This window comes from Polyodon spathula, chromosome 5 (assembly GCF_017654505.1).
Source record: "Polyodon spathula isolate WHYD16114869_AA chromosome 5, ASM1765450v1, whole genome shotgun sequence".
NCBI classification, from domain to species: Eukaryota; Metazoa; Chordata; class Actinopteri; order Acipenseriformes; family Polyodontidae; genus Polyodon; species Polyodon spathula.
In genome coordinates, this window is record NC_054538.1 from 63,794,942 (window position 1) to 63,805,890 (window position 10,949).

Genomic DNA, 10,949 nt, shown 5'->3' on the forward strand with positions numbered 1-10,949 from the left:
ACATGTTCACTGAGGGGTTGCATGTTACCCCCTGAAAATAAATTTCAGTCTCCATGTTAAAATTAGAGGCTAAATTACTCTGAACCGAAACCTTAAACGGAGCGCTGATTGCAACAGGTCGCCAACATTGTTGACGCAAAATAGGTTTCATGGGTGCGATTCGCCAAGTATTTTGGTTGCAAATGTTTATGGCTTTACAGTATTTTGATGCTGTAAATCATCTTTTTCCCCACCATTGTTTACTGAAGGCGCGCAAGTGAAGCTGCTCCTCATTTGGTCAGTTTCCTAGCTACTGGGAGACAAAATCGCAAAAATAGAAACCAATTTTTTTTTTTTCTCACATCGTTTCATTGTCGACCGTCTCCTCAGAGGCAGTGTGAACGACTCTCGTATAAAAAAATACACGTCCTTCCCTTTTTTTATGGGTCATTATGCGGTGTGTAGTACGACAGTCGCTTGTTGGATTAAGTCTGATGTGTGGAGGCCTTAACCATATTCATGATTTACAACGTTTTTAACATGCTGTACCTCACTGCTTCAATATGCATGCATGTTTTAAATTCACATTGATAAGCTAATCTGATTGTTATACAGTACATATATTCACAAGTAATTGTAATATGTTTTCAATGTTGATGTATAGAGTTTTGTGATGTATTACACAATTTCCACTGAACTGTAAGTTATTGGAGGTCATAAAAATTCCTGTTAAATTAAGGTAAAATTAACCAGTATGAATAAATAATAGATAACAAAGTATTATAAATTCATATTAGTGTTAAAACTGATTTATGTGTAGTATATTAGCCAAATATTTTTGTAAAATGTAACTTAAGATTCAGACAACATTTAAATATAAAAGTTTGTTATTTAACAATTGTATGCTAACCAATTTAAAATACAAAGGTGATATACAACGGTTAAAGTTAACAGGTGGTAGTTGTGCCGTGAACACAGTATTGGCGATATCTACTTTTTTAATTTTCTTCGTCTACCAATTTCCCGTGATACCGGCTATTGTACCAGTAGAGGTATGTGCAGTGAAACTGTTCCAGTATCCTTCTATTTTTACGTGTGTGTTAGTATTGTTCCCATTTCGGGAAATATATAATATTGTACTAATAATGAAGGGTGTGTCAGGCAAGTAATATTAATTGTATAGTTTTAAAAAAACAATTATGTTGTGAATCGAGCACTGATTCTGGGTTGTCCTTCGGGCTCGGTATTGTTTGTTTTTCTGTGTGCACTAATAACAGCCAGGCTCACTGCAATTGGCATCTGTGTAGCAGTCAGAGTAAAGGGAGGGAGAAATGCGCTACGCATTTCAGTACAAAGACCTCCAAGTGACCTAGCAGGAAGTGAAATCCTCCTTTTTCAAGTCAGCTGTGCTGAAAGCTGGGTGCATGCAAGCACACTCAAGATGGATGCCAAACTCGGTTAGTCTTTCATTTTAAATGTGTTAACATTATATCGTTCTAAATTGAATGCCACTGAACACAGTTGTATTGTCTGATTCTGGATTTTTTTTTTGTATAACTTGCTTGAGAGAGGGATTTAGGAAATCTGAGATCTATCGAGTGTGTACGTTAGGGACCCGAGCAGGTCAAACGGTACAGGACAGCTTTAGTGTGCCATTGCTGAAGGTTTATGTTCGGAAAAAAACTGAGATATAAATCAGGCGTGCATTCGCAAAAATCATAATTACAAGTGTCTTGATAAAAATAAAACCGTGCTTGATAAGAGCCGTGTGATTGAATGAGATCAGCATGTAATTCACGGTTGATCATGCTGGTGCTATTTTTAGCCAGACCGACGGATCATGCAGCTTACCAAATGTAGTCAAGCACGTTTGCAGTGGGGCAAGCTTGCATCGCATTTATATTGGACTCGTTCTAACAAAACATCAGTGGTAAAACTAATTTGAGGAGATTTATATATTATATAAATAAATATAATTTCTTACTGGAAGTCTACGGGGAAAACTGTGCCAGATTAGGATCGATAATTGCAGTCTTAATGACGTCTTGTTTTGGCAATGTGCAGTACTGGCGTACTGCAGCAAACAGCAGAGGTTGCCGTTTTTCTTTATATATGTGTGTGTGTGTGTGTGTGTGTGTGTGTGTATATATATATATATATATATATATATATATATATATATATATATATATTATACACACACAGAGAAGACGTAGCAAAAATAAATGCGCCTGGAATGTTTTTTCATATGTACTGTGAACGCTGCCTACGTTTTGATTTTATGCTGTAACATTTTTACACAACGCACCACGTTTATAGCGTAATTTGTTTCAGACCTGTATCAGCACAATAAACAAATGCATTAAGTATACTGACATCGTTATAATCTGTTGCATGTTATTAATTATAAACAAGAAATGCAGCTTTCCACACAACGCTGCCTACAGTTATCACTTTAAACTAGACCACCTGCCTTTGTGCATATATTGCAGTGAAATGTGATCTAGAAGTACACAGACAGCTGCTGGGAAGCTCAAAGGCAATACCTGGGAAAGTGGGAGCCGCCTTTATTGAAGGACCCTCTAGTCTACCCAGCAGATAAAGCAACTTCATCTAAATAGTGAACTTGAACACCCATGAAGGTTAACGGATTAAAGTGTTGCTATTCTTGTAGAGGTGGATGCAGAAGTATTTAGAAACAGATTTATTTAGCTCTTCCACACAGCTGTTTAGGGACTCCCGATATTGCACTACAAAGGTCTTGTCAGGGTTTGCATTCTTCAACAAGGCAATCATTTTGTAATAGGAACTACAGTATGTTCTCTTTTGCTAGTGGGTGCCTGTAGGGAGATTTCAGAATATGATGATGCTTTTTGCCTTTTATACCCAGTTATGAGCATAGCAAGCACCACAGTTGATTTAGTTGCTTTTGCAATGTATAAAACGATTTAAAATGTGTGTGTATATATTTCATTTAGCACAAATAAATAACTCTTGACAACAGTTTTACACAAACCAATGCAGTGCCAGGGACTTCACTGTGTTGTGGCTTGTCATCCCTAACCCTCGTGTCTCCCTGTCTTGTTTCGTAGTGGTGGATCTCCTGTACTGGCGTGACATTAAGAAGACGGGAGTGGTGTTTGGAGCCAGCCTGTTCCTCCTGCTCTCCCTGACTGTGTGCAGCATTGTCAGTGTGTTCTCTTACCTGGCTCTGGCCCTGCTCTCCCTCAGCATCACCTTCAGGATATACAAGGGGATTCTGCAGGCAGTGCAGAAGTCGGACGAGGGCCACCCTTTCAAGTGAGTGCATTCGCCACAATGAGACTCCCAGGGCTGTTTGCCACCATCATATACAGAATGTAGATTGACCATGTGGTAAAATATGACCTGTGGCAGCTACATCATTGTACTAATAACATTGCTGAATTGCAGTATTCTCCCATCAACCTAGCCTTCATATATACTGAATGTAAAAGTATACATTGTATGCAGATAGTTTGAATTGCATAGGAATTGGGCAGCTCGGGTTGTTTTAATAAAAATATTGAAAAGCAGTAACGTTTTGTTTTTGTAGAGCCCAGTAGGTTTGTGTAGTGTTTTTAGGGACTGGTGTTGCTGAGGCAAGATCTCAGTTGCTCTTCTTAAATTGTGCATGCGTTGTATGTTGGCTGTTACAGATTCAGTCTCTGCATTAATCTTTAATAGCAGACTGGTTTATTTGGTAACCTGCAGACTGTGCTTAATGTCAGTGTTGTTGTAGGCCCTTTGCCAGGATACTCCTCCATTTTGCCAGCCAGCTGGCAACTCTTCATTCCTTTCTTTTTGTAAGCTTGCTTAGTTACAGAATTTGGACTGTCCACCACACACTTCAGTCAAACGTACCGGCTGGTCTTTGTTTTGTCTTTGATGTATTTTAAAACGTGTGTGTTCACAGGGCTTACCTGGACTCTGATGTTGCTGTCTGTGAGGAGGTGGTTCACAAATACAGCGATGTTACACTGGGCCACATCAACTGTGCACTGAAAGAGCTACGCCACCTGTTTCTGGTGGAAGACCTGGTTGACTCACTGAAGGTAAATGAGCACAGAGTCGGAGGGGTGGGGTGGGTTACCGTGGTCACCATTCCTGGGACTCCTCCAGGTGCTTAAACGGACAATGCACAAGCTGAACAAAGCAAGATGCTTGTTTTACAGGGACAAAGTGAAAGAGGGCAATAGCAAGAATTCCAGTGAGGGAAGTTTCTCAGTGTTCCCCCCCTGCTGGTATGTTTTTTTTATTTTTTTAGTAATTCAGCAGTATATTGATAGTAGGGTCCGATCTTGATCACCTCATTGAGAACCCCACTTGCCTTGACGTGTCTTTCAATAGCAGTGGAAGGATACACAGCTGTCATGTGTTTAGGCTAACCCGGACTCATACTGAAGTTCTTGAGAATTGACCCCTAGGCTGCATGCTGTCAGGTCTGTAGAGAATACCTATTTATACAAACCAAGCAGCTGAACCAGCTGACTATTCACGTCAAGGAAGGGTGGATGCTACCAGTGCATGACATTTGAGGATTTTCCATACTGTCGCAGGGCCTTGTGTTCAGTATTTTGTGCATGTTCAGAGTTATGATAACCACACCCAAACTGAGTCCTGATGCAGTCGTTAAAGTGCGTAAGTGTGATAATTGGCAGCTTGTAACGGTCAATTCATGTTTATCAGAAGTGAAGGTCATATGGATGTATTAACTCTCACACATTTTAACCAGCTTTAGGATGTTTCTGGTAGTATCCTGGTAAAATACCAAATTGTGATTTAGTAGCGTGCTATTGAAATGAAGTTGCTGTTCAGTTTTGATAAGCTGTATTCACTTGAGCAGTAAAGAATGTAATACTGCAGTAAAAGCAGAATGTAGGGTGCTGTATGGGTGCTGGGGAAGACACGTACCTCCAAAAGTGGTATTAACCAATAATTGGCAGGGCTGGAGATTTACTTTGTCATCTCCGGAATAAGTTGTCTGTTCTGAAGGAATGACAGATGCTCCTTGCCGTGTAATCCTGTGCAAACAACTATAGGAGGAAGTGTCGGCGTGTCTTGCAGGAGAGCAGCTGCAGCTGAAGGAGCTCCTTGCGGGGTCGGGACTCAGGAGTGGGTGGAGCACTGCTTAACTGAAGGATCAGGAAAACCCAGTATTCTGAAATGAGATGCATTGTGTTTTTGTTTCATATGTAAATGTCATGTACATTTGAAATCATTATTGGCTAAATGTTAATGCTTTTCATATGGCTGTTTGCATTATCATGTTGGCTGTCTGAAAATGCAGTTAAATATTTAAAGAATCTACTACAATACAGTGTGTGTGTGTGTGTGTGTGTGTGTATGTGTATATATATATATATATATATATATATATATATATATAATATCTATATATATATATATATATATATATATATATATATATATATATATATATATTATATATATATATATATATATATATATATATATATATATATATATATATATATATATATATATATATATATATATATATATAAAATAAAAGAACTGTACTGACATAGTATTCAAAAGTAATAATATTAACTTTATATTATACTGGTTTTCCTTCAGATCGGTAAATCTAGATACGATAACGGTACTTATCGTATAATAAGTCAGGAAAACCTTTTGAAAGACATGGGGGTGACTGATTATATATATATATATATATATTATTCTTTTTTTTTTTAAGATGAGGATAGACTACGTTCTGTTTATTTTGGTTTAGCCCCGTGCTCCTCTCTAATAAAACGCCAACAGATTTTTTTCTCTATTGAATTCCTTGTGAAATCCATATCGCTCTTTATGCAATGTACAGTCCAGACGCTGAAAGACTCTTTTACTATGTTTGGGAAAAGCTCCAGAAAAGGAAGGTGTTGTTGCAGCCTCATGTGAATGAAGGGGGAGGGGGTCTGCCTGCTACAAATGGGGCATTGTTCAAACCTATTCAAAGATTTAAATTGGTGAGAGGAATACAGTGTAGCTTTTGAAAACGCCAAGGGAGAAGGAGTAAGTTTTGTAAAGCTCTGTGGGAATATACAGAAAATGGAGCACCTGTTATTCCAGTTTACAAACAAAGGAGTTCTTAATCTACAAGACTAAGTAAGAGTGGGCAGGCTTTACTGTAGAATAAACTGGTGGTAGTTTATATTTGCTAACTGCAAATGACCTTCACTGTTCATAAACTGAATTGACTGATTGCCAGATTATTGGGGAGAGCTAAATTAAACAGATAGTAATCCCACATCTCAAAAAACAAAACCACTTCTTCCCTCCTTTTGCTTCAAGTGTTTGCTTTAGTGGTTTACTGGGCACGTGTTTCTACTGAGGTCACTGTTGGCCGAAAGCTTGTATTCTTTGGGGTGCCTGCTAGTTCGAGAGCTGAACATGGGTGTAGTCCAGCAACACAGTGATCGCGAATACATCGTTAGAAGCATATTGATGAAAGCCTCCTGTTCGTCTAGAAGGTAATGGGATACTGTTAACAAAGTGAACAAACTAACTTCTTCGTTGAGTTCCAGATCTGTTTTATTTACTGACCTGGATCAAGAGATGTCTCTCCCTTTTTATAGTATTTTTTTCTGGCACTTTCAAGAGAAAGTGGGTTTTAAAATTTCACCCAAAAAAAGAAACGGCTCTGGGGTGTTGTGAAAATGACCTTGTTTGGGGTACTAAATAGGATACTGAATGATTTTTGAGTTTGTGTGTTGCCTCCCCACGGCCCGTATCACAGAAAACCCATCAGATCCACAGCTGTGTTTTTGATCACACAGTGGCTGCACAGTTTTCCCCCAGCAGTCCCTGAAGCTTGTTCTGACTTTGAAAAGCTTTTTAAAAAGTGTGAGAAATCTTTAAAAACACAAAATTTAAGTCTTATAATTGTACAACAGACAGGACCTGATGGCATTCTTTTACTCATTCACCATTTGCTTCATGTTGCCAGTTTTCATCACTTGGCTATAGGGATGTCACAACATGAAAATTCTCTTATTATATGGGGTATTATCACAATGATTGCGATACAGCATGATATTTTACAAAGAACTACAAAAAAGAAAAAGATTCTTGCAGATTTAAAAAGTTAACTATTTATTAAGCTAAAACGTGTTTTACAACATTATAAATCAAATTGAAAAATATATATATTTTTGTTTTTTTACCTGATTTTAGTTTGGGTGTTTCTCATAATTGTTAGTTTAAATGATTTTTAAGGATGTGAAATGTCTTATTCCCAAATCCAATAGCTACACTATTATTGGGTTAAACACATTTCTAATGGAGCTGGTCATGTCAGCCTGCCCTAAGCTTTACTCCAGTAATTGAGCGTATGAAAATGAATAAAAAAAAAAAAAAAAAATCTGAATACAGACTAGCTGTGGTGAGCCTCTCGTTACAGCTTTGTAGTGTTTCTCATTCAGAACTTTCTATGTAAAAATAAAAAAGGCAAAATAACTTTGTGAAGACAACAGTAACAGCGACACCAGGAGTCAGAACCTAGGGTTAACTTTAAAATGCAAATTGTTTATGACTTTACTGCTGACCTGTACATCAACAAATGTAAAAAAAAAGAAAAAAAAATGAATGTTTGAAACCGTTCTAATATATAGTTGAAAATAAATAATTAGAAAACGGCTGCTATAGTGTGCTGAGCGTTTAGGGAGTAGCCAAATATAGTGACATTGCTGTTAGAGTACCACACTCACTATATCCTTGTGTGTGTTTTAAATAGTGTTCAAATGTTTGTCCTCCTTAACCTATGTAGCTAAAAAAAAAGATAATATATATATATATAATATAAATATATATATATATAATATATATATATAATATATATATATATATATATATATATATTCGTATGAGCTTAACATGCAGCCTACAGCACTCAGTATTCCCAGGTGGTCTCCCATCCAAGTACTAACCAAGCCCAACATTGCTTTGCTTAAGCATTGCATGGTAGGTTCGATTTGAAGAGTTTTTTGCCGTCAGAAGTTGCCCAGGGGTCATGACGAGGAAGTAGCTCTTCTTAACCCCCAGGTTTTTAATCATAAAACTGGAGTACTTAAACGCATTATTATTATTATTATTATTATTATTATTATTATTATTATTATTATACACGCAATTGGTTTTACTTGACTGTTTTTAATAATTAAATAAAATTATGGACGATACAGTAGTCGTTTTTAGAATGATCTTTTTTATCGTCCTATTGCAACATCCCTACTTTGACTGCAGCCCAACCCAAACAAGCTTCTGTATTCCGAAAGGCAATGGTAAATATAATGGTGAAGGAAAGAGATACATATTCCGGAGAACTTGATGTTGACCTTTCTGAAGGTATGGAAAGCTGTCCTACACAGTTTGCTAGAATGGAATAAATATTCAACACTAAGCTCAGTGTGCTAATGATGGTTTATTCGACAGGTTGGAGATATCTATAGAGAATTACACAAGAGGTTTATGATTAGAACATGTCTGTGTACACAGCCTGATGTTTATATGAAGCTGTGCTTTTAAAGCTGTTGTGTATTTTTTTTTTTTTGGGGGGGGGGGCAGCTTTTGTTTTAAATTGTGTATTCCATTTTATTTTTAGCTGCACTTCATCAGCAATCATCCTTCGTTTTGGTAAATCTAATCTCAAGTCAATTTGTAGTATATTTTGTATTTTTTAATTTTCAGGACATTTAAATGCTTTGTGTAAAGCATCATAGATGTGTGTTACCTCAACAGCATGCCGGAGCTTTAAATAATGCAGGGACTATACATATTCCAGACACTTTCTGAACTGTGAACTTTTTGTCACATTCTTGCAAATTTGTATTTCTTTTTGCCTCCAGGCTCCCCAGAAATACACATTAAAATCAGATTCTATATTTATTTATTGCTTTTTTTCAGTTTGCTGTATTGATGTGGATCCTTACCTATGTTGGTGCCTTGTTTAATGGTCTGACGCTTCTAATTCTGGGTAAGTTTTTTACTGCAGTGTAGTGAAATAGAAAGAAACCCTATACAAGGTAAAACTTCTGATACATGCGGATTTCCCAGTGCAAGTAGCTCTGTGTCCTCTTGTGATTATAGTCTGATAGAAACCTGTTTTTTTTTTTTTTTTTTTTTAATATGAAAAGCCAATACTAGGAAAACAAGTTTATGGTCCTGTGTTATGAGTAAAATGTTCACGTTTCACTGTCTTGCTGTTTGAAAATCTGTTCTATTTTTGTTTTTTTTGTTTTCAGCTTTGATTTCAGTGTTTAGCATCCCAGTTATTTATGAAAGGCACCAGGTAAGCAGAGTTTGTTTTAATTTTATTTTTAATTAATTTTGTTTAGGTAAAGAGAAATGTTTCCATATTTTATGATGTAAACCAAAATTTATTTATATGGAAACCGCTATTTTCACAGAAGGCTTTCTTTATATTACAGTAGTCTTTTGCTAATCCAAACCTGGTCTGAACTTATATGGGAGCCATGCCGTCATAACAAAATGCAACAGCTTCGATATCATAATGTAACAACGTTATAAAGTCTATAAGGGTTATAACTAATTTGATTTAAATGCAAGTTTCAGAAACATAAAACGAAGTTTATGGTAGTAAAATCTATGACCTAAAGTTGTTTCTTACTATTTTTTCAGGCACAGATTGACCATTATTTAGCTCTGGTGAACAACCAAGTTAAAGACATTGTTGTTAAGTAAGTATGTTTAAACTATGCAGAGGCTTTGTTTTGTCGTGTGATATTGCTGTTTGGCAGAAAAGAGGTGTTTTTTCTGGGGGTGGGGGCAGGCGGACGGATGGACACGACACAAGTTAAGTATGATGGGGTAGTGGGTAATGCATGTTTCGTTATACAGTGGGTTAAAGCCGGGGTCAATTTTGACTGTAGATGCTAAATTGGGAAGACAAGTGGAATGTCCATAATTGTAGCGAGATTTCAGTAAGATTTTGTGTGTTGCGTTCTGCACAAGAGAGCAAAGGTTATAACAGCAGAATGGTTGGTTGTTTTTTTGTGTTTCAGGATCCAAGCTAAAGTCCCTGGACTGAAGCGCAAGACAGAGTAAGGGCTTCAGGCAGCGTCTCTTGGAGAGTCACTCGGGCTGAGGGGAGGGTGGGGAGCGAATACATTACCTTGACATTGCAGTGTAATTTCACAAATCTCTATACCAGTATAGCAGTCCTCTAGTGTTGTGAAAATGTAACTTGTTAACCTGTCGTTTTGGTTTTCACCAGCCCAAGTATTGTATGCCACTGCTTAGATCTAATTATTTATCTTGTTTTTAAACACTGGTTTGTATTTGAGAAAAACATACACTGTGCTTTGTCATGGAGAGTCTTATGTTAAAGGAAATTATGGTCAAAGTGGAGCAGGAAACTTTTTTTTCACCGTTTTACCTACTGTTTGTACAGTGAGTTAAGGTCGGGGGATATTTTTAAATGCAACAGATGTTTAGTGAATGGTACCATTGTGGCAAGAAATGGACACTTTGGTATAAACTTAGTGTTATTGTGATTTTCCTGTTTTATTGCTTGAATGTGTAGTGTTTCACAAAAGCTTTACCTTTATTCTACAGCTCCACAGTGCTTGATATTTCAGACTGATCTGATAACTTCCATAGCACATAAGCTTCAGAGAACATTAGTACCTTTGCAAAAACATTTATGCGGCTATTCACTTCATTGCAGATGCATAGTAAAATCTCAAAACACGTTTACACACTGAACACTTAAACCCTGCTGTATCTGATTTATCTGTGGACCGAATATCTAAAGCTGCAACATATGTTACTTTAAATTTTCAAGCACTGTTTGTGTTATGCAAGTAATTGTGAATGAAACTTCATACAACTGTGATGAATTCTGCTGAGAACAAAGTCTGTGGAATGCATTGTGAAATGTAAACAAATACCAATAAAGCTTAGACAAA

General features: G+C 36.9%; 1 protein-coding gene across 5 annotated transcripts in view; it reads left to right on the plus strand.

The window, feature by feature from the left end:
- LOC121316152 (reticulon-4-like) overlaps positions 1-10,949 on the plus strand; it is a 29,247-nt gene extending 18,298 nt beyond the window's left edge. For 4 of the 5 annotated variants that reach the window (XM_041250989.1, XM_041250990.1, XM_041250991.1 and 1 more), the window contains 6 exons: positions 3,072-3,279; positions 3,914-4,052; positions 8,926-8,995; positions 9,264-9,310; positions 9,661-9,719; positions 10,044-10,949. In XM_041250989.1, the coding sequence (XP_041106923.1) occupies positions 3,072-3,279; positions 3,914-4,052; positions 8,926-8,995; positions 9,264-9,310; positions 9,661-9,719; positions 10,044-10,086 (566 nt within the window). In that variant the 3' untranslated portion in view covers positions 10,087-10,949. Of the gene's footprint in view, positions 1-1,332; positions 1,437-3,071; positions 3,280-3,913; positions 4,053-8,925; positions 8,996-9,263; positions 9,311-9,660; positions 9,720-10,043 lie in introns of those variants that run through there. The other variant, XM_041250993.1, reaches the window with a different exon arrangement.